General features: G+C 43.1%; 1 protein-coding gene across 2 annotated transcripts; it reads left to right on the plus strand.

The window, feature by feature from the left end:
* LOC129464682 (UDP-glucuronosyltransferase 3A2) lies at positions 1–26742 on the plus strand. Of its 2 annotated transcripts, XM_055246040.2 has the most exons (7): positions 1–188; positions 2498–2599; positions 13326–13440; positions 15921–16452; positions 22307–22538; positions 23995–24214; positions 26032–26742. In XM_055246040.2, the coding sequence occupies exons 1-7, from the start codon at positions 95–97 to the stop codon at positions 26306–26308; spliced, it is 1572 nt and encodes a 523-aa protein (XP_055102015.1). In that variant the 5' UTR covers positions 1–94; the 3' UTR covers positions 26309–26742. The 2 variants fall into 2 exon arrangements, with proteins under 2 accessions (XP_055102015.1, XP_055102016.1); XM_055246041.2 differs by lacking the exon at positions 2498–2599 and having other exon boundaries at positions 2–188.
* Positions 26743–27609: the final 867 nt, after the last annotated feature.

Genomic DNA, 27609 nt, shown 5'->3' on the forward strand with positions numbered 1-27609 from the left:
CAGTGCCTTTGGCGCACTGAGGTGCACAGGGTCCCTTAGCCGGGCGCAGGGCACGCAGCCCAGGCTGAGATTCGCGGCTTCCGCAGAAGTGAGCATGGCTGGGCAGCGGGTGCTGCTTCTAGTGGGCTTCCTTCTCCCTGGGGTCCTGCTCTCAGAGGCTGCCAAAATCCTGACAATATCTACAGTAGGTGAGTGCTTGGACGGAGAATTCCCAGACAGGCGCGTCGCGGATACACGCACTGCCAGGGCTCCAGAGAACAGCGCTTGATCGGAGTCATCCACGTGATTTTCCAGGCTGGGCTTGTGGACCCGGCTGGAGGAGGGAGAAGCCCATTCAGCTGTGGGGCAGAGAGGGGCCTCTGTTGCTGAGGTGGGGAAGATAGTTTTGGAGAAAAGAGATTCTCCTTTACTGTCTCTTCCTGTTCAGGACGCGCCCCTATCCCGCAGGGCTGGGGCCAGAAATTTGAGACTCATCCCAGAGCTTGAGTTCCTGGGCTGCCTTCTGGGAGCGCAGTGGGACTTTCAGAGGCTCACCCCAAGTTCCATGGGGCCGGGAGGTGCACAGTAGCTTCCAGTAGAAACGGTGGTGAGCGTTTTCAGGCTCTTGGAGACCAGGGAAAAGCGCTGTGAGGGCAGCACTGCAAATGTTGTGAAGCTGCATCCGGAGCCAGGGTGGCGCAGGCAGGTATTTCATGGCTGCAAGGCCAGCGGAGTGTTTTCCACCAGGGGAAACCTGGAGAACTGCCCAGGGCTGAGGAGAAGATCCAGGTCATTCGCATCTTTTGGAGTATCCTTCCTTTTCCTTGTGCCGCTGACCGTTTTTGAGGGATTCATGGGACTGTTAATTCTGCATTTTGGGTCTCAGTTTTACTTCTTTTACTCTTACCACAAAGGGAATAGAAGATGAAAGAGAAACATATATGAACATAAAGGGATCATCTCAGGATCGAGCTTCCCCAAGACTTTATTTCAACCCATAGTGGGTTCTAATGGATTCCTTTTAGATCACGGAGTATTAGGGCTTGTAGAGCTGGGAAGAACCACAGATCATCTAATTCAGTGCCCATTTGAGGGATGGGGAGTGAGATACCTTCCTTAAGAGCACTTGTGGCCTCCCTGATGTCCCATGAGGAATTAACTCAGGGTTTTCTTACTGCAAGACCACGCTCACCACGACTTCCACTCTGAAGCCCTTTTCACTGGGGATTTTCAAAAATCCCTGTTTAAGAAACAGTGCAAGTCCATTTGAAGACTTTTTCCCCCTCTGTTTGAGTGTTAGTAGCAGTGAAGCAACAGAGCTTCTTGACTTCTTGAAAGTACACAGCCCTCCTTCCTCAGGCTCCAAGGAGTTGATGTCATTTCTGAGGTGCTGGAATGCTGATTTTTGTCCCAGAAAGCCACCTGACTCCCCAAGATCCACGCTAACAGCTGCTTCTGTGGGGACCCCTTCTTTCCAGCCCCCTGTTCTTACATGGATTAAAATGTGAGCAAGATCTGTCGCAGATTTGTACTTTATACATCCCTTGTGGCTCCAGACTATTCAAGCCTGGGTATAAGTAAACTGAGTCATTCAGAGAGCTGCGCACTGCTTCTCTACTCCCTTCCACCCCCACCCCCAAGCTTTTGGTCTTTACTATTCCATTACCTTCTGTTCTGATCTTCCTTTCTCTGCTGCTGAGAACCTTAGATTCAAGCAAAGGCTGTGTATTAGAACATGTACTGAGAAGACATTGATTTCGTGGAACTTGTACCTCTTTTGAGGGTCAAGCTTCTCTTTCCTTAGGATGGATGTTTCTGGAATCAGTGATTCCCTAGTCTCTCATGCAACCAGGATCCAGCAGGCCCACCCCAAGGGCCCCACAGTTGTCCTCAAATGTCTTAATTAGAACTTGATCATTGTTTGGTCTAAATTAAGTACATCCTTTTGAAATACATTAGAATCTTAAGGATTTGGATTCTAAGTAGTGGCCCCTCATTCCTTCTGTTCCAGTGATGATTTCTTGGACCAATCCCTTAAGGTTTCTATCTCCTACAGCAGCATAAATGTCCAAAGAGCAGGATCCCAGAAACAGCTCTCCTTGTTTTTTAGGAACTATTCACATTCTTATGTACAACACTATACCTGTATTTCCACCAATGCTGTGATTTCTTTTGGACTTTGTGTCTCCATAAGGCCTTAGTTAAAATATACATGTACCTCAGGCTGAGGAACTCCCGTGGCTAAGCACATAGTAGCTCATTACACTGACATGGATACTGTGACTCACAAGGGGCAATCTCTCACGGACCAGAGCCACAGGTAAAAATTTGGGCGGCCATGCTCTGGGTGAGTAGGCTGGGTTTTACCCAGAGGGACATGAGGAGACTGGCAAAACTCATCTTCCTCCCCTCGCTGTCCACTTCTGTTTCCCTATCTTTCCTCTCCTGGATTGATCACTACCGGCTTCAGACACTGTGGTCTCACCAGTCCAGAACTGAAGTTGTGCATTGTTCCTAGGTGGAAGCCATTATCTACTGATGGACCGGGTTTCTCAGATTCTTCAAGATCACGGTCATAATGTCACCATGCTTAACCACAGAAGAGGTCCTTTTATGCCAGGTATCTTTTCTCACTTTTCATGATTTCTCCTACTCCAAGCAAAGAACAAAATGCTGTTTGCATAGAAAGGCTTAGCAAAATGTTTTTTAAAAATCTAATTCAATTGGAAGGATGAAAAGCTTGTGTGTGTGTATGTAAAGTGCCAAAAAACTTCTTAGGCTCTAATTACCAGGACCTGACACTCCATACTCCCATATATTTTTTTCCCCTTACTTGACTTCTACTCTATCCCAAGCAACCATCCACTCATTATTATGAATTATTTTAACAAATACTACTTTATAAGATGGCTTAAAAAATATATTAAACATGGTGGGGCAAGGTGGCTCACACCTGTAATCCCAGCACTTTAGGAGGCTGAGACAGGTGGATCACTTGAACCCAGGAATTTGAGACCAGCCTGAGCAACCTAGGGACACTCTGTCTCTACAAAAAATACAAAAATTAGCTTGACATGGTGGCACCCACTTGTAGTTTCAGCTACTTGGGAGGCTGAGGGTGGAGGATCGCTTGAGCCAGGAGGCAGAGGTTGCAGTGGGCTGGGAATGCACCACTGCACTAAAGCCTAGGCAACAGAGTGAGACTCCATCTCAAAGACTCTCTGTATAGAGATGGAAGAGAAATATTCAGCCTTATTTAACACTTCTTACATGTAAGAATCACTTTTCGTTTTATAGATTACTTTTCCTCTTTTTATGATATCGGAATTTAAGTAAGCTTTTGCAAGGAGCCCCTTATTTATGCAGCTAAGTTAGGAGTCTATGGCTGAGATGGTCTTGCATTCTTCAAAAATAAGTGGCTGCCCACGAGTTTGTGCATAGTGATTTCAGATGTTCTTAATGGAGTCACTGAATCCAAAGAATTTTAGCCAAAATGAAGCTCATAAATCTTATCAACTCCTCTGTTGATCCACAAGGAAACAGAAACCCTGAGAACTTAACAGATTTGCTTGATAACAGAGTTGGGTGGATTTAGGACTTTATGCTCCAAAATTGCTCAATATGAAAGTGTTGCTCAGGGAAATGCCCAAACTCCATCATCATGCAATACACCTGGACATGCACCCCCTGAAGCTATAATTTTAAAAAAGAACAAAATCCAAAAGCAAGCATCTTGGAGGAAGAAAATTCTGAGATATTTTCAGCCTTTGAAGCTTATATCAGGCCTCGTCATTGTTCAGATTTCTAAAACCATTTTTTTTTTTTTTTGAGACAGAGTCTCGCTCTGTTGGCCAGGCTGGAGTACAGTGGCATGATCTTGGCTCACTGCAACTTCCATCTCCTGGGCTCAAGCAATTCTCCTGCCTCAGCCTCCTGAGTAGCTGAGATTACAGGCGTGTGCCACTATGCCCGGCTAATTTTTGTATTTTTGGTAGAGACGGGATTTCACCATGTTGGCCAGGCTGGTCTCCAACTCCTGACCTCAGGTAATCCTCCCGCCTTGGCCTCCCAAAGTGCTGGGATTACAGGTGTGAACCACTGCGTCCAGCCAAAACCATTTTTTAATCTACATTTTTTCATTTAAATTTTAAAATTTCATTGTGGTAAAATATATATAACAATCTACCATTTTAGCCATGTTTTTTAATTGAGTTAGAGTCTTCATCTGTCTCCCAGGTTGGAGTGCAGTGGTGTGATCTTGGCTCACTACAACCTCCATTACCTAGGTTCAAGCGATTCTGATACCTTAGCCTCCCAAATAAATGGGACTACAGGCGCGTGCTATTAGGCCTGCGGCACCCTGCCTGGCTAATTTTTTTTGTATTTTTAGTAGAGACAGGGTTTAGCCATGTTCGCCAGGCCGGTCTTGAACTCCTGATCTCAGGTGATCTGCCTGCCTTGGCCTTCCAAAGTGCTGGGATTACAGGCGTGAGCCACCGCACCTGGCCCCATTTTCAAGTGTACCATTTAGAGGCTTTAAGGACATTCATATTGTTGTAGAACCATCTCTGAAATTTTCAGAAGTTTTTCATCGTGAAGTGGAACTCTACTCATTAAACAGTGACGCCCTGTGGCTGACAGCCACTATTACTTCTTGAAACCATTACTGTGACAGTTATTACTATTACTACTTGAGACCATCATTACGAGACTGAACGAAGGAGGATGAACATAAAAATGAAAACTTAAAAGAAACTGTTATAAAGGAGCCAGGGGAAGAAGAAAAGAGCTCCCCGCTTCTAGTGAGCAAAGGCAGCCGCTGAGCTTCCACAACCCTTTTTTATAGGGTAGAATGAGCAGGCAGGAGGAGGTAACGATTGGTCAGCTGCTTGATTGATCACAGGTTCATATTATTACTAACAGGCTTCAGATTTGCCTAATCACAAGAGACACTGCACTTGGGGCATGACTGCCTTCAGCATTCCTTCTGGGTGGCAGATGCAGTTTGTCAGTTTGCCAACATTCTGCATTTATGAGAAACAGTTTGCTGTTTACTCATACAGCCTCCAGTGGTATACTGAGTTGATCACAATCCTCACTCTTTTGGCCTCCAACATTTCTCCCTGTTTTTGAATTAATTTGAGACAGGCAATTACTGGCTGTGCAGCCCTCAATTGCCAGTTGGTGGCCCAGCTGATCTTACAGATGCACAGGAAACCACGGCCAGCATGGCCACACACATGGAGTCAGGGGTCTTTGCCTGACCCTGATGCTCTAACAGTTTCTCAGCTTCCTGTGTGGTTTTCTTGATCTTTCTGCATGTCATGGGGGTTGATGTGTGACTCCAGTCGGTCCTCGTTCCATCTTCACATTCAGATTCAACTGGCTTATGGCTTGTACTGGGGGAACCAGGCCTGTGGTTGGAATCCATGGGTCCCCTCCAGTCTCCCGTTCCAGGGTCGCACACACCTTGAGAGCACCCACACGGTTTGTTCATTTTCTGTGAAAACACAAACATACCCTGGTCCCCACCTTAGTAAATCTACCAAAACAAAAGCAAAGGTTTTTGTAGCTGTAGCCAGGAGGCGTGCTGTTGCTGAAGCATCTGCACCACAAGCTACAATTCAGCTTCTGCCTCTTTTGGTTAATTGCTGCGGGGGAAAACTTTCCACTGATAACAAGAAACAGGCTCTTTCTGATTAACAGAAGACACAGAGAAAGCAAATCTGAGGCTTATCCTGCTTGTGCTCAGTTCCCACATCTTGACAAGCTCTGAGAAAACCTCCAAAGTCCTCTGCACATCTCACAGGTGCCAGCACGTGTTTACAATCTACGAAAGCCAAAGCTAAAGTTAGCCTTTCTGTAGCCACAGAAGACGGTACAAGCCAATTTTCATCCTCTCTCTCCTGTTCACCACCCTCAATAGGTGCTATAGGTGGGGCAAAAAATTCTCTCAAACCCTGAAATAACAAAAAGATGGTATGTACCAAACTCCAAACAAAAAAGAGAAAAGAAATAACCAAATTCTTCCCCATGTTATTTTGATTCAAAAACTTCCCGTTCTTTGTACCTCTAGGGCACTAAACAGTACATTTTTTAGAACACTGACCTTATGTTGCTGCCAGTAGACTTGTAATGGGGTTTCTCGTTCATCTGGTTGGTTTTGATTTCTTCTGGGCTTTAGTTTTTTCTGCTCCCAGACCTTCCTCACTCAAGTCCCTGTAGGATGCTGTGTGTCTCTATCAGTGCCTGGAAGTTCCTGCTAGTCTCTGCTAGTCTTTATCTATCCCTATTTGTCCCTGTGGTCCCTGTTAGTTCCTGCAAGTTCCTGCAACTCCCTGTCTTTCCCTACCTATTTCTATTTGTCTCTATCTCTATTTATTTCTATTTATCCCTGCTTATCTCTGTCCCTGCAGGCTTCTTCGGGTCCCTGCAGGTCTCTTCAGGTCTCTTGTTTGTCTCTGAATGTCCCTATTTATCCCTGTTCAGGCAGCATTTGTGGCAGACTGCCACAATTACTACTTGTTACTGTCATTACGAGGGACATTACTCTTACTACTTGAGACCATCATTAAGAGACTGAATGAAGGACGACAAACATAGAAATGAAAACCTAAGACAAAACAAACTGTTATAAAGAAGGGGGCCAGGGGAAGAAGAAAAGGGCTCCCCACTTCTAGTGAGCAAAGGCAGCTGCTGAGCTTCCACAACCTTCTTATTTATTGGGTAGAATGAGCAGGGAGGAGGAGGTAACGATTGGTCAGCTGCTTGATTGATCACAGGTTCATATTATTACTAACAGGCTTCAGATTTACCTAATCACAAGAAACACTGCACTTGGGGCGTGACTGTCCTCAGCATTCCTTCTGGGTGGCAGACACGGTTTGTCAGTTTGCCAACATTCTGCGTTTATGAGAAACAGTTTGCTGTTTACTCATATAGTCTCCAGTGCTATCCTGAGTTGATCACGATCCTCACTCTTTTGGCCTCCAACAACGCCCCATTACCCTTCACCTTCAGCCCCTGATAACCATATTCTATTTTATTTCTCTATTAATTTGACTATTCTGGGTACAGCATATAAGTGAAATGATACAATATTTGTCCTTTTGTGTCTGGCTTGCTTTATTTCGCATAATATCTTCAAGGTTCATTCATATTTAGCATGTGTTAGAACTTCTTTTTTATGGCTGGATATTCAATTTTATGGATACATTACATTTTGTTTATCCATTAATCCATTGATGGACATTTAGTTTTTTTCCACTTTTTGACTATTGTGAACAATGCTGCTATGAACACTGGTATACAAATATCTTTTCGAGTCCCTGCTTAAAACCATTTTAATATCTTTTACATTAGTTTTCATACTCTTCACTGTCTTTGTATCTGCCTAAACTGGATATCTGATTAAATAGTTGTAGTATATTCATTTTTAAGACAATTATTTCTTAATTTCAAAAATTGTAACTAAATTAAATTGATTTAAATTAAAATGTAGATGAAAAATTAATGATGACATTTCCAATAAGCTTTGAGAAACTACTGGCTGGGTATAGTGGCTCACATTTGTAATCCCAGCACTTTGGGAGGCTGAGGCAGGAGGATCACTTGAGCCCAGGAGCTAAAACCAGCCTGGGCAACATAGTGAGACTTCATCTCTACTAAAAATAAAAATAAAACATTAGCTGGGCATGGTGTCATGCTCCCGTGGTCCCAGCTACCTGTGGGAAGCTGAGCAGGAAGACTGTGTGAGCCCTGGAGGCTGAAGCTGATCATACCACTGCGTTCCAGCCTGGCCAATAAAGTGAGACCCAGTCTGAGAAAAAAAAAAGAGAGAGAGGGAGAGAAACTACTGAAAGCTACAGACCTTTTACTCTTTAACAAATACAAGCAGAGCAAAATCTATAAATGATTCAAGGAATGTGTGGGTCCTTTCTGTTTTTTCATAGGATTAGGAGTCTAGACTTTCTTTTAATAATTCCCTCATCACGGATGTCTCTGAAGCTTTGAAATAGAATTCTCATTTTTCATTTCATCCATAGAGCTTGGCTGAAGGTCTGCAAACAAGGAAACACATGATTGGGTTATTATTTCTGATCAGATGCCCAATTTAATGAATTTGAGCCAATTATTAACTCCTTATTTGGAAACACTTTCCCATACTGTTTATTTATTTGCAACTTTAATAAATGACATCAGAGGCACTGAAGAAGCAAAGGTTTCTAATACTCACATGTACTACTGCTCCAACCAATCAATATCTGGAATCACAATTGGATTATACATATTGGCTAGAAGAATATTCAAAAGCATAAGAGAGAAAGCCTAAATTGCTTTGAACAGACTGTGAGTAGAACTGGGGATTCTAAGAACTCTGCTAGTGATGACTCGGAAGGAAGGAACATGATAGAGAAAATCTGTATTGTCTTAGAGACTATAAATCATCATACACAGACTTTTTGGAGAAATATAGATGTTCAAGTGTTCTTACTGTCTCTAGTAAAATGTGAGAGGAAAGATAAATTGAGAAAATAACTATGAGGCAGAAAACGAGGACTTTATGGTTTTGGAAATTCTCAGCCTTTTAGGATTGTAAAAGATTTTAAAATTAGGGAATTCAACGTCAGGAAAGCAGTGTATCCTGTTGTCTTGTAGAGAAAGCCAATTGTATGGCTGGACAGCCTTTTGCTATTGCCTCTGAAGGATTAAACGGTCAGAGTATTCAGTCACACAGAAAGCTCATTGAGGAGATTAGCATGAAGCAGGTTTGGTGTGCACTGGTTACCAACTTGCCCGAGTCTGCTCAGAAAGAACACCCACATAACGCAACAAATTCCATGAAGTGGATTTTACTTACACGTGGGCAGCAACCGAAACCTAAAATTCACTGTGAGCTGGTCCTCCAAGGCTCAGAAAGCTGCCTGGGATGAATGGAGTCTCAACTGTACATGCCCCGCTTGCATTGCAGATAAAGGACCACGAAGTGCAGACCACCTTAGGTTTTATACCCTGGAGAAACATGGCGTGCTAAGCTGTGTTGAAGGACATCCTGTTTCTAGTGGAGACTGTAACAAAGCCTGGGCTATTCCACCCAGTGCCTCTCCATCTCAGACTGTTACATTCCCAGCACATCCTGCAGTTATTCTTGATAACTACAAGTGACAAGCAGAGAGGAAAACAGGGTCAGCCCAAGGCCACCCTGAGAACTGTCCTGCAATTAGGTGTATGTCTCATGGATTCCTTCACCCGTAATGGCAGAAGCCACCAATCAAGATGAAACTATCTCGTAAAGATGTGTGGAGGCTGGGCACGGTGGCTCATGTCTGTAATCCTAGGAAATGAAACAAAGGAAAAGGAAATGAAACAAACAAAGGAAAAGATGGAAAAGATGGATAGGACAAGATAATGACCGGTCTACAAATAAAATCAAATATCTATTTCCGCAAATAAACATAAACAGAGGATCATCACTATCTCACAGACCTGGTGAAAAGGAATGAGAACATGTCCCTGAAAGGATATTTATTCTTGTTCAAAAGAAACAGGTTGAAATGAAAAGGAAAAGGAATAGAAGTAAAATATTATGGCTACTTAGATCAGCAAGGTGGAGAGGAAGCACACTGAGTTGAGGATAAAAGAAAAGACATAAATGAGTAAAATAATTGAGGGGATATTCCTACAAGCCAGCCAGCCAGATATAAGATTTTAATGGTCCACATTACAGAGGCAACGTATTAAAGGATGATGAGGTGAACATCTAGACTCTACCTGGTGGTCTTGCTCTTCTAACAGGCAGTGGATCCTAGGCCGGGCGCGGTGGCTCACACCTGTAATCCCAGCACTTTGGGAGGCTGATGCAGGCGGATCACCTGAGGACAGGCGTTCCAGACCAGCCTGGCCAACATGGTACAAACTTGTCTCTACTAAAATACAAAAATTAGCCAGGCATGGTGGTTCGTGCCTGTAATCCCAGCTACTCAGAGGGCCGAGGCTCACGAATCGTCTGAACCTGGGAGGCAGAGGTTGCAGTGAGCCGAGATTGTGCCGTGAACTCCAGCCTGGGTGACAGAACGAGACTCTGTCTTAAAAAAAAAAAAAAAAATTCTGTGGAGCAGCCTCTTGTTTAGTGGAATGAATTACTATGACATACCCAGGAGAGTCACAAGGTACTCCCCCCAATTTTTTTTTTTTTGAGATGAAGTCTTGCTCTTGTCACGCAGGCTGGAGTGCCATGGCGTGATCTCAGCTTACTGCAACCTCCTCCTCCCGGGTTTAAGTGATTCTCCTGCCTCAGCCTCCCGGTACCCAAGAATTTTATAGCTTCAGAAGTACTGCCAATTTGGACGAAAAGGTATGAGGAGAATATGAAAGGGAGGAGAATATGACAGGAAGGAGGGCTCTTGAACTCCCCAGATTCTGCAAGTAGAAAATAAACTGACAAACCACTCAGCTGTAACCACATGCAACGATTCATGAAAAACGAAGGAAAACTCTGAAGGTGAAGCAATGAGCCCAGATGGCAGAGCTTCTAGCCCAGAAGGCTGAGCCAAACCACAGGATTATTCCCAGTCCTTAAAACCTAATTTTGTTTGCCCAGTTGGAGTCAAAATGTCTTGGGACTGGCACCTCATTTTTTTTTTTACTTTCTTTTGGCCCCCATTAGAAGAATGTCTATAATTGGTATCCTATGCCTGTCCCACTATTGGTTTTGGGGAGCAGGTCATTTTTTCCTAGTTTCACAGATCCACAGAAGGAGAGCAATTTTGCCACTGAATGGACTATACCCAGACTCTCACCCACACTTGATGTAGATTATTTGGATGATGTGATTTGGGAATTCTGAGCTGATGAGCTTTAGATGAGATTTTTCACTTTGAATTGAAATATAATTGTTTGAGACTTTGGGGGATGTTGGGACAAGATGAACACATTTTCATTCCATGAGGGATGTATATGAATGTCTGGGATCTAGAGAACGCACTGTGGTAGGCAAATAATGCTACCCCCAAAGATACACATGTCTGAATTCCTGTCATTATGAATGTGCTATTTTACACGTTCAAAAAGCAAAAGGATCTTTGCAGATGTGATTAATACAAGCATTTTGAGACAGGGAGAGTATCATGGATTACCCAGGTGAATCCAGTTTAATTACAAGAGTTCTTGTAAGGCAAGCTTGTCTAACTCGTGGCCCACCAGCTGCATGTGGCCCAGGACAGCTTTGAATGTGGCCCAACACAAATTCATAAACTTTCTTAAAACATTATGAGATTGTTTTTGCAATTTCTTTTTAGCTCACTAGCTATCATTAGTGTTACTGTATTTTATGTGTGGCCCAAGACAATTCTTCTTCTTCCAGTGTGGCTCAGGGAAGCCAATAGATTGGACACCCCTGTTATAAAGGAAAGAAGATGGTAGGAGAGTTAAAGAAGTGATGATGGAAGAAGAAATCAGAGTGATGTGATTGCCTGTTGGAAGGGGGCCATGAGCCAGGGGTGCAGGTAGCCTTGAGAAGCTGGAAAAGGCAAGAAAATGGGTTGTTCCCTAGAGCCTTCAGAGGAAATGCAGCTCTACCCACACCTTGATTTTATTCTAATGAGATGCATTCTGGACTTCTGATCTCCAGAACTATAAGATAATACCTTGTGTTGTGTTAAGCAACTAAGTTTGTTGTAATTTGTTAAAGCAGCAATAGGAAACTGAAACAGCCATGATAGGTGCTCAGAAGAACTCCAGGAGGCATGAAAGGAGGATACTAAAGCCTTTACAGTGCAGGTGTCCCTGGGGGGCACTAATGAGAGAGCCTGTTGTATTGCAACTTGGACAGATTCTGGAGCCTTCTGTTACAGGGGATCCTACGCAAAGTGGGCTGATTTTCAAGTAATAAATATGAGTGGACCTAAGTAAAATATATAAATAAGGAATATGTTGTCTTTAAAATGTAAAAAAGCCCTAAAAGATGTTGGGCTTGTAACATCATGGACACAGAGAGGCTCGGTAGTTGTTTCTTAGTGGTACTGGGGATGGAGCGGTCTTCAACTAACCAAATGATCCTTTGGAATTTAAGTGAGGGACTGGGTCTGATACTTTGCATGGGACAATGGCTTATCTCCTTTGTGAGCTCCTTTTTGAATGTTTCTATGTCTTAAATGAGTGTGGCAGATGAATCTCCTCAGAGGAGGACACCCTCAATGTAATGTTATATCTGTACTCCTAGAGAAAGCTGGAAGCAGTGGCTCTTGCTGGCAAAGACTGTGGGCAATAGTAGGGCTGTTGAAGTATACTATGGGTAGCCATGCATTGTGTTTCTTCCAAGGTAAAGACGTGCTGTGGCTGAGAGCCTATTAAAATCAGCATGGAAGAGAACATTCTAGCCAACTCTATGACTGCAAAGTATTTGCCAGTAGATACTTGGATAGAGTCTTTCCTTTCAATTAGCTTGAGTATGAGGGCCTTAATATGTGGGACTATGTGTTAACATACCCCCAATTCTTATACAAAATTTGATTTGGATGTGACGAAGGCACACGTGCATTAAGAAGATATGAGAGGTTTATGACTCATAGGGTGAGGTATTTTTTTTTCTTTTTTTCAGAATAGCAGGACAGGCTCCCAGGCCAATCTGAAAAATGGCTTTAGAGAGCAGGGAGGGATGACTGGCTTGAGTTTTTACTGTGAGGAGGGGTAGGATGGGCTGAGGATTTCCCTTCATTGTCCTGACTTGCATGGATTGAAACTCCTAACAGAGATAAGACAGAAGGTGTGTGTGGCTTTTCTTACCAATTTGCTCAGATGAAGCATGGGGTTGGGAAGGGGAAATGGGGCTTGACATTTGTCAAGAGGCAAAGAGTGAAAATGGAGTCAGACTTCTTATTACACATGGACAATGAAGAAGGGGCCAAGCTGGCAAGTCAAGATGTAGGGGACTATTCTTTTAATGAAGTCTTTTAGTAATTTTTGACTGAATTTAAAAATTATTTGCATGATCACTTTAAATAATAAAAATGATTGTTTTTGTAAAACAGAAAGAACAGAGGCTCTGGAATCAAACAAATGTGTACTGTATTTAAATACAAACCATACCAATGTCTCACACCTGTAATCCCAATGGTTTGTAAGGGAGCTGAGACTGCAATGAGCTAGGATCGTGCTATTGCACTGCAGCCTAAATGACAGAGCAAGACTCTGTCTCAAAAATAAATAAATGCATACATTAAACAATACTTAAGCAATCATTCAAATACATACATAATCTTTGAAATAAGTTTTGATATTGTTGTGCTAATGTTACTCTTTTATGTAGCGTATTTAACTTCTTTTTTAACCCGTTGCTGTTTTCTTAGATTTTAAAAAGGAGGAAAAATCATATCAAGTTATCAGTTGGCTTGCACCTGAAGATCATCAAAGAGAATTTAAGAAGAGTTTTGATTTCTTTCTGGAAGAAGCTTTAGGTGGCAGGTAATTTTTTTTTATTCTTTGAACCAAAAGGTCACTATTTTCATAATACAAATGAATGGATGGATGCATGGATACTTGGAATGAGGACAAGAGAAAGTGATGAATGGATGGATGGATGGATGGATGGATGGATGGGTGGATGGGTGGATGGATGGATGGATGGATGGATGGACGGATGGATGGATTGATAGATGGAGAGACAGATGACAGGGGGAGTAGATGAGTACTGCATGCCACATCATCCAGTAAAGTCCCTGGAAATTCCTCCTCATACCGTCTTTCTTACACTATAAGCATGAGTGCTTTTCTGCAGAAAGTGGGAAATTGTTTCTTCTGGGACTTCCTTGCAACACTTCACCTACAACCATTGCCTATAATCTCCCCAACACAGAAATTGGGATAGGCTCTTCAACTTTTCATTGTTGGTGGGAAAATTAGAGTCACCTTTTCCCACTTACTGTCTTCCCTTCTTCTCACATATATTCATAAATAAGGGAAGGCTTATGAACATTGGGTTTGTAGAAGTTGAACATATAGCCATGCAAAGTTCTTTTAAAAAGCAATCAACCTGGTACAAATGAAACATGAAACTGACAGCTTTTGCTTAATCTGGATGGGAAGGAACACATAACTTTTTAATCTTAGATATAAAAGAGGAAACACAGAAATCTATGCCTATCTTGATTAATCACAGTGGCCTTACCTCTCTTCTTTCCTGGAAAATTCTACTCAGTAGTCAAGGTAGTGCTTAAATCTGACTTTTTCCATAAAGCCTTCCTCCTCACCCAAGATGGAACACCACATTCTCTCCCCTATACATCTGATCTAATCTACCCATTTGACACTTAGCCTATATCATCTTGCAGAGTTAGTTATATATTTTAAGCATATGCCTCATCTCTTCTTACCCGGTTTAATATTTGTAAGGACAGGTATAGTTAAGGGTGCATTCTTAAAATATTTTAATTTATTAGCTTAATTTTAAATATGATTAATGAACTACAGTCTAAACATTTTTACTACTTTAATGGCTTTTTTTTTGAGACGGAGTTTTGCTCTTGTCGCCCAGGCTGGAGTGTAATGGCGTGATCTCAGCTTACTGCAACCTCTGCCTCCAGGGTTCAAGCGATTCTCCTGCCTCAGCCTCCCAAGTAGCTGGGATTACAGGAGTGTGCCACCATGCCTAGCTAATTTTTGTATTATTAGTAGTGATGGCATTTCACCATGTTTGCCAGGCTGGTCTCAAACTCCTAACCTCAGGTGATCCACCCTCCTCAACCTCCCAAAGTGCTGGGATACAGGCGTGAATCACCGCACCCAGCCCATTACTGAAATTTTCAAAAACGTTTGGCAACTTTTCCTTTGTTATGTGAATCTTTAAAAATATACAACAGGGGATGACTTCAACCAATCTGCATATCACTAGTGAGGGACCTTCTCTAACTGGAGGGCAATGGTACAGTGGTGTACAGGTTACGGGTGTGTCAGGGAATTGATTCTCTCAGTCTTCCATGCAGCCAGTAGGTTTCTGATATCTAGAGCTCTTGCACTTACTGCAGCTGGCCTAGGCATCCTCATCTATTTCCCCAAAATTCTGTAAAATAGGATCATATTCTCTGCAGGCATTATTGGGAATACATTGCAAAAGAATCGTCCCTTTGCATAGGCATATGTCAGTAAAGCTTTGACCTTATCTTATCTGAATACCCCAGCCTGCATTGAGGTGGAAAGAAATAATAATAAATAATTAAATAAAATAATAATATAAATAAGTAAACAAATATGTAAATAAATAGTATATAAAATATGTAAAATAACAATAACAAATAAAAGTAAATAATAAAGAAAGAATGATAAAGAAAAAAATAATGCCTTTCAAAAACCAGGTTCCTTTTGTTTTTATTTTTTCCATTGCTTAACTCCTAGGGGTAGAAAGGTGGAATTCTCATTTTCGGCTGAGATTTTTGGTTGAAATATACTCAAAGGGTTCCTTGACTGAGGCAATCTCTCGTATGCAAACACACAGTGCTAAAACTTAGCACATATCATCAATATTGATAAACTCTATCGTCAAGTTACTTACACAATTTGGTTGGATAAATAAGAAAATCACTCATAAAAACTCCATGTGTAAATGAGGGCTAAACAGAGTGTCACCTAATTTATCAAGGAGACGGAACTCTGAGATCTGCTACTCTGAGAGATGGCTCCCAGAGTAGAAGGACCTTGAGTCGGCATTGATGGTGGTTGGGATTTGGATAAGGAGAGAAAAGGGGAAGGGAGAAGGGTACACTCTAGAGAGTAGAAACATTTAAGCCAGGATAATTATGCAGAGGGTATTTGTGGGAAACTGGTTGAATTTGTGGGTGACTGCTAGAAAGGTTGTTGCTTTCCTGGGATATTTTCTTGATATCTCAAGATACTTTTATATACTGTAAATTTAACACTTCCCATGAATATTTATTATTTTTTTCTTACAGAGGAAAATTTGAAAACTTATTAAATGTTCTAGAATACTTGGCGTTGCAGTGCAGTCATTTTTTAAGGAGAAAGGATATCATGGATTCCTTAAAGAATGAGAACTTCGACATGACGATAGTTGAAACTTTTGACTACTGTCCTTTCCTGATTGCTGAGAAGCTTGGGAAGCCATTTGTGGCCATTCTTTCCACTTCATTCGGCTCTTTGGAATTTGGGCTACCGATCCCCTTGTCTTATGTTCCAGTATTCCATTCCTTGCTGACTGATCACATGGACTTCTGGGGCCGAGTGAAGAATTTTCTGATGTTCTTTAGTTTCTGCAGGAGGCAATGGCACATGCAGTCTACATTTGACAACACCATCAAGGAGCATTTCACAGAAGGCTCTAGGCCAGTTTTGTCTCATCTTCTACTAAAAGCAGAGTTGTGGTTCATCAACTCTGACTTTGCCTTAGATTTTGCTCGACCTCTGCTTCCCAACACTATTTATGTTGGAGGCTTGATGGAAAAACCTATTAAACCAGTACCACAAGTAAGTGAACCCTCAGCATTCAGTTTGGGATTCACGCAGAGGCCTTCAGTGCATAGTTGGTGGCTGCCACTTGCCAGTAGGATCCTGAGGCTGAAGTCGGGATAGGCAAGGGAGGCACCTAGGGCATGCTTTTAAAGGAAGTGAGGAGTTGCAGGGTTGTGCAAGTATAATATTAGGCCTTGCACCATCCTGAGATCAAGGGCATCTTTATGTGGATTCCTCTGGCTCCTCTCTTGCCACACCCTAGTCCTAGCCTTGATAAAATAAGCCCTGTGTTAAAGTTTCATTTTTTGTTTGCATTTTTATTTTGTATGATCACGTGTACAGTAAACACGTAGTTAGTGCCCATTACATGCAGTAATTGTTAAGGAGATAAGCTACTCACAATGAAACGACAACACTATGGATTCGGAGTAAGCAGCAGTGGGTCTGTCTGGGTCTGACAGCAAGAACTGCCGGTGTTATCTCCAGTGTTCCCTGCCTGTAGAGCCCTGGCTCCTGGCTCCACCTAGATCTTCTGGCTTGATTTCTCTGGGGTGGACCCCTGCCACTGTAATTTGCATATGCTGCTCAGGTGATTTGAATGCACAGCGCAGTTTCACAACTCAGAGCCTCTGCTATAGAAATTTTTCAAAAGGAAGAGAGCTAAGATGAGTTGGCTGCCTGTTGCCTCTGAGCACTGGGTTCCCATTTTACAGAAGTTATCATATTTAATATCCTGCCACCTGTAGGGAGGTGTGATCATTTTCATTTTTACAAACGGAGAAGGACAGAAGCTCAGGTGATGTAGGTGACCTTCCCGCCACCATGTATTTCAGAGGTCCTGAGGGCCTGGGCTTTCCAGCCACCCAAGTGTCTACTCTTTTAACTTGCACTGAGTGAGCAGGAAGAGTTGTGGAATGATCTATGGGTGATATGGGCTTTGCATTGGTGGCAGAAAGTTTTAGGAATGGAGCTGAGAGAGAAAGCACCCCAGGTCGGGGAGCAGGGGTCCCAATATGTGGAGATGTAATTGAGATCGCCATAAGGCTGGCTTCCCTGGGTGGCGCTGGCTACACTAGTGGAGTAGAAGATTCAATTGCATGAGTAAAGCTGTGGGGATTTACCAGAAACCTTAGCTATCAGATGGGTGGATCAGGCCTCCACCATGGAGTAAGGGGAGTAAGGGTTGAATGGCTGTGAGACAATATCCACTTAAAACAATAGTGTTTCTCCTCTGCATTTTCCAACTTTTATATAATGGTCTTATGTTGCCTTGTCATTATAAAAATGATGACAAGGCTGTGTTAAAGAAGTCCTTGGGAATGGTAAGTGGTATGCTGGCTGGAATCCAGTAGAGTCTGAACCACGTAATAGAATGATGGGTTGGGAGCTGGGGTGAGCCCTTGTAGGGCAGAGAGAATCAGAATCAGAGTTCAAAGAAATATTTGGAAGTAAGAATTGACAAAATTGTGCTAAACACAAAATTAAGACATTAGATACGGTAAGCCCAAAATATATGACACTGGTCTCACCAATTTAGAAACTTTATTTGCCAAGGTTAAGGATGCACCCATGACAGCTTCAAGAGGTCCTGACGACATGTGCCCAAGGTGGCTGGGGCATAGGCTGGTTTTATACATTTTAGGGAGACATGAGACACCAATCAATATGTGTAAGATAAACATTGGTTTGGTCCAGAAAGGCCGGAGAGGGGGATTCTAGGTCATAGGTAGACAAGAGACAAACAATTGCATTTATTTGAGAATTTACAGAGATAGCCACTGATGCCTTAGTCTGGGTTAGTGAAACAATAGGGCAGAGGAAGCAAGCCGACATACACTTGTCTCAGGCAAGCAGAGGGATGCTTCTGAGTTCTGTCTGCTCTTTGTCCACAAGGAATTTTTTTGTGGGCAAATGGTGAGGGAGGTATGTAGCTTTTTTTTTTTTTTTTAATCTTTGTGGCTATCCTATTTAGGAATGGAATGGGAGGTAGTTTTGCCTGATGCAGTTCCCAGCTTGACGTTTCTCTTTGGCTTAGATTTGGGGTTCCTGAGATTTATTTTCTTTTCAAAGCACTAACTTTGTTAAGAGCTACCTGGGGGACTTTAAGATATAAGCTGTCCAGGCCTGCTTTTGGGACAGAGCATTACTGCTTTATTTTTTTTTTTAAATCCACCACATTAAGGCATTGATCATTTCTTTTTTTTTTCTTTTGAGACGGAGTCTCGCTCTGTCGCCCAGGCTGGAGTGCAGTGGCGCAATCTCGGCTCACTGCAAGCTCCGCCTCCCGGGTTCACGCCATTCTCCTGCCTCAGCCTCTCCGAGTAGCTGGGACTACAGGCGCCCGCCACCACGCCCGGCTAATTTTTTCTATTTTTAGTAGAGACGGGGTTTCACCGTGGTCTCGATCTCCTTCAATTTTTTTGAATTTCTTAAAAGTTGTTTTATGGCCTAATGTATGGTCTATACTTAAACATGGTCCATGTGCTAAGTAGAAGAATGTCTTTTTTGCAGTCATTGGATGAAAATTTCTGCAAATATTATTAGGTTCACTTAATCTGCAGTGCAGATTAAGTTCAATGTTTCTTTGTTGATTTTCTGTCTGGATGATGCATCCAATGCTGAAAGTGTTGCATTTTCCATCTATTATTGTATTGGGGTCTATCTCTCTCTTTACCTCTAATAATGTTTGCTTTATGTGTCTGGGTGCTCCAGTTTTGAGTGCCTATATATTTATAATTGTTATATGTGCTTGCTGAATCAACCTTTATAAAATTATATAATAACCTTCTTTGTCTCTTTTCATGGTATTTGTCTTGATATCTATTTTATCTGATGTAAGTATAGCTACTCTTTCTTTTTTCTTGGTTTCCACTTTCATGGAATATCTTTTCCTACCCCTTTATTTTCAGTCTATGTGTCTTTTTATAGGCAGTGTGTTTCTTGGAGGCAACATGTTAAATCTCTTTTTTTATTCATTCAATCACTCTTTCTGTTTTGACTGGAGAGTTTAGTCCGTTTACATTCAATGTTGTTATTTGTAAGTAAGGACTTACTCCTGTCATTTTGTTATTTGTTTTCTAGTTGTGTTGTGATCTTCTCTTTCTTCTTTCCCTTCTTCTGCTCTTTCTTTTAGTGAAAATGATTTTCTCTGGTGGTATGTTTTAATTTCTTGAATTTTATTTTTTGTGTATCCGTTTTAAGTTTTGTGATTTGAGGTTACTACAAGGCCTGCAAGTAACATCTTATAACCCATTATTTTAAACGGATGACAACTGAACTTTGATTGCAAAAAGAAACAAACAATTAAGCAAAAAAGAACAGTAATAAAAATTCTACACTTTATCTCCCAGTCCGCTAAGTTTTTGTTGTTTCTATTTATATCTTATTATATTGTCTAAGTTCACTTATTCTTTCTTCTGCTTGATCTGTTCTTCTGTTAAGAGACTTTGAGGCATTCTTCATTATGTCAAATGCATTTTCAACTCCAGAATTTCTACTTTTTTGTTTTTAATTCTTTCAACCTCTTTGCTAAATTTAGCTGATAGGATTCTGAATTTCTTCTCTTTGTTATCTTGATTGTCATTGAGCTTCCTCAAAATGGTTACTTTGAATTCCCTGTCTGAAAGGTCACATTTTTCTGTGTCTCCAGGATTAGTTGATGGTGCTTTATTTGGTTCTTTGGGTGAAGTCATGTTTTCCTGGATGGTCGTGATGCTTGTAACTTGTTCATCAATGTCTGGGCATTGAAAAGTTAAGTATTTATTCTAATCTTTGCAGTCTGGGCTTGTTTGTACCTGTCCTTCTTGAGAAAGCTTTCCAAGTGTTCAAAGGGAATTGAGTGTTGTGATCTAAGTCTTTGGTCACTGCACCTGTGTCTGCATTAGGGGGCACTCCAAGCCCAGTCATGCTGACTCTTGCAGCCTTGTAGAAGTACCACCTTGGTGGTCTTAGGTAAGAGCCAGGAGAATTCCTTGGATTACCAGGCAGACTCTCTGGTTCTCTTCCCTTACTTTCCCGTATACCAACAGAGTTTCTCTCCTTGTGCTAAGCTGCCTGGAGTTGGGGAAGGGGTGACACAAACACTCTCATGACCACCTCCCCTGAAATTGTGCTGGATTACACTTGAAACCAACACAGCACTGGACCTCGTCCAAGACCTATGATAACTATTGCCTAGTTACTACTGATGTTTATTCAAGGCTCAAGAGCTCTTTAGTCAACAGGTGGTGAATTCTTCCAAGCTTATACCTTTCCCTTTAGGGCAGCAGGTTCCCTTCTGGCCCAGGTTGGGTCTAGGAATTCTGTCCAGGAACTGTGTCCTGGAATTGGGAATTGTAGGGATCTACTTACTCTATTCCCTCCCTTCCTAAAGCAGGAGTCTCACTCGTGGCCACCCCACCCCAAGCCTGTGAGAAGTACTGCCTGGCTACTGCTGATGTTTATTTTTGGCCCAAGGGCTTTTGAATTAGCCGGTGGTGAATCCTGCCAGGCTTAGGTCTCTCCCTTCAGGGCTGCAGGTTCTCTTCTGACCCAGGGCATGCCTAGCAATGTTGTCCAGGGGCTAAGGCCTAGATGTGGAGATGTTAGGATTCTCCTTGGTGCTTAATTTTACTGCAGCTAAACTGTGCCCAACTTGCAAGACAAAGACTTTTTAACTCTTCCCCCCTCCTCTCCTGGAGGAAGGAGTCTCTCCTGGAGCTGTGAGCTGCCCTGCCTGGAGTTGGGGGAGGGGTGACACAAGCACTCCTTGGCTGCCCTGGCTGGTGTCTCACCAGGTCATGTGCACTCCAGGGATTTTAGTTCTTGTGGCCTAGATTGCTTTTCAAGTTTATTTTGAACTCCAGAGCACTTTAGCCTGCCGTGGTTGGTCTAACCAGCACTGAGGTTCCTACTGCTGAGGTGGATGATTCCCTTCTAGCAAGGGCTGGTCTAAATGCTCCCTGCATGGGTGCCAGCTGAATTCTTCCCTGTGTTGCTTTGCTCTGTGACTGCAGAGCACTGACTTCCACTGCAAAGTCTATAGTCACTGTGCTCTGCCTCCCCTAAGCACACAGATTCTCTCTCTGCACCACATGGTAATTGAAGACTGTGTTTCCTACCTTCTCAGTGCCTCTTTCCTCGGTATGATGTTAAAACCAGGAATGGTGATTGCTCACCTGATTTTTTTTTTGTTCTTATGAAGGCGTTTTCTTGTGGATAGTTGTTAATTTGGTATTCCTTCGGGGGGCAAAATCACTTCAGGGTTCTATTCTGCCATCTTGCTCCATCTCCCTATGGCATTGCTGCTTTTAAAAAAATCTTTCTCTGTGGTTATAATTTGCAGTCCTGTGGGTGAACTACTGAGGGAGAGGATGAAGTATGTACAAAAAGATCAGTGACCGAGACTATCATAAAACATTAGAGGAAAACACACTAAAAGGTTACATTTTGTGTAGATGGAGAGGAGCCTTACCCCATGCTGCCACCATTTCTGCCCACAGCACAAGTGTTCTCCCAGCATCTCCATTCCAGCCTCCAGAAGTCCCACTCCTCATGTTGGACCCTGGACACCTACTAGTACTCTTCCAGATACTATTACCTCTAGTCTGACCTTAGAAAACTCCTGTGACTCCCTGGACCTATAATGGGTGGAAGGTCAAGAAAGGCCCTGATAATAGGGTCAGGCCTTCAAGAAGAAAGATGTTCCCACCAACACAAAGGACATGACCACAGTGCAGCTAGTACTGAGCTACACTAGGAGCTAGAATAATAGCTTTGGGACAGTGAGGACAGGGCGCTGTGTTAGTAAATAGTCTGGTTTTCACTTTCTGGTCAACTAGGCTTTCACCAATAATTTTGTCACCTCTTTACCTTGGTAATCTTTCTCCAGGACTTGCAGAACTTCATTGCCAAGTTTGGGGACTCTGGTTTTGTCCTTGTGACCTTGGGCTCCATGGTGAACACCTGTCAGAATCCGGAAATCTTCAAGGAGATGAACAATGCCTTTGCCCACCTACCCCAAGGGGTGATATGGAAGTGTCAGTGTTCTCATTGGCCCAAAGATGTCCACCTGGCTGCAAATGTGAAATTTGTGGACTGGCTTCCTCAGAGTGACCTCCTGGGTAAGGTCTGCCCAGGACTGCTCCTCTCCTTCCACTGACCTGTCTTTGGGGCTCATCACGTCTCTGACCTTTAGCTGGACATTTGTACCCACTGGTGAATGGTACAGGTAAGGCTCAGTGGACAGAAAAGTAGCAGCCAGCTGGAGTTCTTGGGAAACCAGGCTATACTTCCAATGGGATCAGATGCCAAAGCAACCAACTTTCCTTCATTCTTTTCTATCCCAGACCTGATGTCTGCAGCCCTATGTGATATTCCTGTCAAGTCTCTTTAACCCTGCTGCATTTGGTCTTGGACAAGGTCACCCAAACAAAATTAAAGACAACCTATCAACTCTGAATGTTTATACTAGGGGTTGGGAGAGGTGCCACAAACTTTAGTGATTTTGTGAGCACCAGTTCGGCCACATGGACTTACACAAACACACATCCACACATAAATATGGACACATCCTCTTAATTTACTAAGGGACTGAGCAACTTCTACCATCACAAGATTAATGCCAATGATGTATTTAGGATGTGCCAACATACCTGTGTGCCAAGCTTAGCAACTTCACAGTTGGTGATTTGGTCTACCGAGTTGTCTGGGATCAGAGAGCTCCCTCACCCCCAACAGGTTTTCTCTGTGCCCAGTGCTGCCCTAGACACTGACTAGAGCAGAGATTCACAACCAAGATTATGGCTCAAAAGAATCTGGGCAATTTAAGAAGTAGATTCCTGGTCCTACTTCTGTGAATATATTTTTTAAAATTCTGGGGTAGGGCATATGCCTCCCATTTCAAAGAAGAGACAGGGAGTCTGATGCACATTGCAGTTGAGTGACCCAGGTTGAGATGTGCTTGTCATTATCAACAATCACTTTAGTTAGCTCTAGGTAACGCTGGCATGGAAAGACAGGAACTGGAAATACAGAGGCAAAAGATCCAGTCTACTTTCAAGGCGCTTCTCTTATAATTGAGGACACCATACAGTCAATACAAGTTTTATGAGTGACACATGAGTTGTGATGTCAACAAATATGTCAGGAATACAAGAAAAGAGAAATTAGCTGTCAGTGGATAAAAGAGGGCTCAATATAGACAGAGGAGGTAGAAACAGAGAGACACACAGAATACAGATGAGAGAAGCAAAGAGGCACAGGGAGGACAGAGAGAAGGAAGAATGGATGGACAGATAGAGATGTATGCCTTGCTTAGCACTCTTCTCTACAGAATTCACTCAGTTCTAAGCCTTAGCTGAGTTTCTGGCTGACGGAAGATGTTTCCATATGATAGCAATGCTTGGAATCTTGTATCTTGGAACCGTAACCTTGGATGTGTCCCAAGCACAGTCATTAGATACAATGTCTCCAACACACCACTAGATCCCCTTGGCACTTTCTTATCCCCTTCATCTCGGCCTGATGTTTCGACATTTTCATCCTGAAGTGTCCCACCCTCTTTCTTATTTACAACAGCTCACCCAAGCATCCGTCTGTTTGTCACCCACGGCGGGCAGAATAGCATAATGGAGGCCATCCAGCATGGTGTGCCCATGGTGGGGATCCCTCTCTTTGGAGACCAGCCTGAAAACATGGTCCGAGTAGAAGCCAAAAAGTTTGGTGTCTCTATTCAGTTAAAGAAGCTCAAAGCAGAGACGCTGGCTCTTAAGATGAAACAAATCATAGAAGACAAGAGGTATGCAGCTTCCTGGGGTTGTGGTCATAATGATGAATGAAGGCAAAAACACTAAGGGCACTATGGGAATCTGGTTTTTTGGTTTTGTTTTGTTTTGCTTTAGATTAAAACTGTATTTTCTAGGACATGGGATAATATGTGTGTGATGCCAACAGCTGACCTGTGTCCTCTGAGAGCAAGACTAGAGCATTTAAGTTAGATGCTAAGAATCATATCCTACCTTTTCATTTTGGGGAACCTAGACTATGTACAGGGGGTCTCTGTGAGCTATGTTTCAGGTCAATTGGAATTCAGGTCAGCGGGATTCCAACTGAGGCAGGAGATTGCCTTTCTGTTACCCAAATACTCCACACTCTTCTCCCCCTTGGCCTTTTGTTTGTGGTGCTCCCTCTTCACATACTGGCTCCTTTGTCACATTCCGGTCTCATCTCCAACTCATTTCTTCTTAGAGTTCGCCTCTGACAGTCCTGAGTAACCTCTTCTCCCACCTACCCCAGTTATATCATTTCCTTCTTAACACTTCTTAAGGTCTGTAATTACCTCATTTATTTATGTGTTTGTTTATTTAGAGTCTCTTTATGTTGCCCAGGCTGGTCTCAAACTCCTGGGCTCAGATGATCCTCCTGCTTCAGCCTCCCGAGTAGCTGGGATTACATAAGCCACCATGCGCAGCTTATGTTTTCATTTATTATTTGTCCCCCTCGCCTTCCAACTAGAGAGTGGAGAATTAGCTTAATGAGGACAGCAGCATGTGTCTCTTGTTTTCTGCTATCTTCTTAGTGCCTAGCACAGGGTCAGCCGCAAAGTAAATGGTTAATGAATTTTAGTCAAGTGAGGCAATAGAAGGGACCCAGTGACCTCCAAGGTAACTAACTGCATATCCAGCACAGTGATCTCATGTGAAGAGAAAATTACACCTCATGTAATAAGTAAAAAGAGCTGAATAATTTATTAGAGTTTCAAGGGCACAAACCAAAATCGGACCTGAAGGCTTAGCATGTACTAGGAGCACTCAGCAGTTCTAGCTAGATGACTTAACCACATAGCTCATGATTCTTAGCCTTGGAAGAGTCATTAAATTCCATGGGTTGATAAACTCCAGATCAATTGTATATATTTGCAATTTCATGTATTGCAGTTGGTCATTTTCTGAAAAATGTGTTTGTAGCTTTCATTGGATTTTTCAATGACCTAGACCCAAAATGACCATTCTGAGCTGGGATGGTCCTCAGACATTGTACATCAGCAGGGCCAGCTTCACAATTTGTAGGACCTGGTGTAAAATAAAAGCGTGGAGCCTCTTATTATAAAGTTTGAGAACTTCCACATGGTGAAACCAAGTACAGGATGCTACTAATTATGTGGTACAAATATGCAGCCTGCAGCCTGGGAAGCCAGCCCTGGTCAACATGACGTTCTGATGGTGCAGGAATGTGTAGGCTTTAGCCTGTGCCTAACATTCCCCAGAGTGAGATTTGTCACCCCATCTAGAGACTGGCACAGTGGAGGTGCTCCATGTATATGTATAATAATTACATCATATATAATTTTCCTAGGGTACATCCTAAGCCTCCTTGGAGCAGGGACTAGTCTTTGTGGACTTGGTCACTTTTTTGAAGTTTAAGACTTTTAGCATTATACATGGATTTTTGCATGTAGGTGTCATGATTAAACTTCAAGGGGAACCAGGTAGATTACTGCAAAGCCAACAAAATTTCCTTGAAACTCAGTCTTTGGTGCATCATATAGAACGGATCACACATTCTAACTCTTGTGAGGTCACATTAGTAATGCCCCCTCTCTATCTCTCTCAACAGATACAAGTCTGCGGCAGTGGCTGCCAGCGTCATCCTGCGCTCCCACCCGCTCAGCCCCACGCAGCGGCTGGTGGGCTGGATTGACCACGTCCTCCAGACACGGGGGGCAACGCACCTCAAGCCCTATATCTTCCAGCAGCCCTGGCATGAGCAGTACCTGCTCGACGTTTTTGTGTTTCTGCTGGGGCTCACTCTGGGGACTCTATGGCTTTGTGGGAAGCTGCTGGGCATGGCTGTCTGGTGGCTGTGTGGGGCCAGAAAGGTGAAGGAGACATAAGGCCAGGTGCAGCCTGTTTGGTAGGTGATGTCACCATTTCTAGGGGGCTTCCCACTAGATCTGGCAGCCCCGGTCTCTAGTCCTTCTAGTTATCTCCTGTTTTCTTGAAGAACAGGAAAAATGGCCCCAAATCATCCTCTCCACTTGCTAATTTTGCTACAAATTCATCCTTACTGGCTCCTGCCTGCTGGCAGAATTCTTTCCAGTCCTCTTGTCCTCCTTTGTTTGCCATCAGCAAGGGCTGTGCTGTGATTCTGTCTCTGAGTGACTTGGACCACTGACCCTCAGATTTCCAGCCTTCAAATCCACCTTCCTTCTCATGCGCCTCTCCGAATCACACCCGACCGTTCCAGCCTCCATGTCCAGATCTTGTCAGCCTCTTTCCGTCACTCCTGCCCCTACCATCTATCATGGAATAAAATCCAAGAAAGACATCTTGCATATTCTTTCAGTTTCTGTTTTGTTCTCCTGCATATTCTCTTCAATGCTCAGGAAGCTGCCGTGGGCTTGAGAGTTCAGGGCCGGACACAGGCTCGCAGGTCTCCACATTGGGTCCCTGTCTCTGGTGTCCACGGTGAGCTCCTTCTTTGCTGATCAGGCATGGAGACTGTAGGTTTCCAGATTTCCTGAAAAATAAAAGTTTACAGCATTATCTCTCCACAACGTCACTAAACGATTGGCCAAGAGATTTCTGTCCTAGTTGCCCAGAATTCTGTCATCTGGCTACTCAGGACTATCAGGGAATGGGGCAAGTCTGCACTGGCAGCTGGCCAGGATGAAGGCAGTGGGACGTGGGTGGAGGGTTAGCCAACCTGTAGGGTCTGAAGAAAGGGAAAAGCGGGCAAATATCCTCCAGAATGCTTGACCTGTTGAACTAGAATATTTTGCTATTTAGTCCTGGCCTATATTCATGCAACCTAAGCAGCAAGCTATCATGGGCATGCTGATAAGGGAACACTTCTGTTTCCTGATTACAGTCTCTGGCTGGACCTGAGGAAGCACTGAATTGGCTTCAGTGACTTTCTAAGTGTGTTGGGGATGGCGAGGTACGCAGCCAGAGCAGATGATTTCAATCGTAGAGCCCCAGGTCCATGTAGATGAGAAGGGGGAATGCAATTGTAGCTGTGTTTCCAAGGACAGGACTGCGTGTTGTTCCTTGAGGGACCATTACCACAAACCAGTGGGCACTAAACCTTAAGTAATATAAGAAGAGTAAAGGACACCCTATTTAGTGTTCTGCAGAAAATACGATTTGCAAATGACTCTTTTCAGTCAGTGTGGCTCTGAAGTCCTCAGTGCAA

The sequence above is a fragment of the Symphalangus syndactylus genome, chromosome 16 (assembly GCF_028878055.3).
Source record: "Symphalangus syndactylus isolate Jambi chromosome 16, NHGRI_mSymSyn1-v2.1_pri, whole genome shotgun sequence".
NCBI lineage: Eukaryota > Metazoa > Chordata > Mammalia > Primates > Hylobatidae > Symphalangus > Symphalangus syndactylus.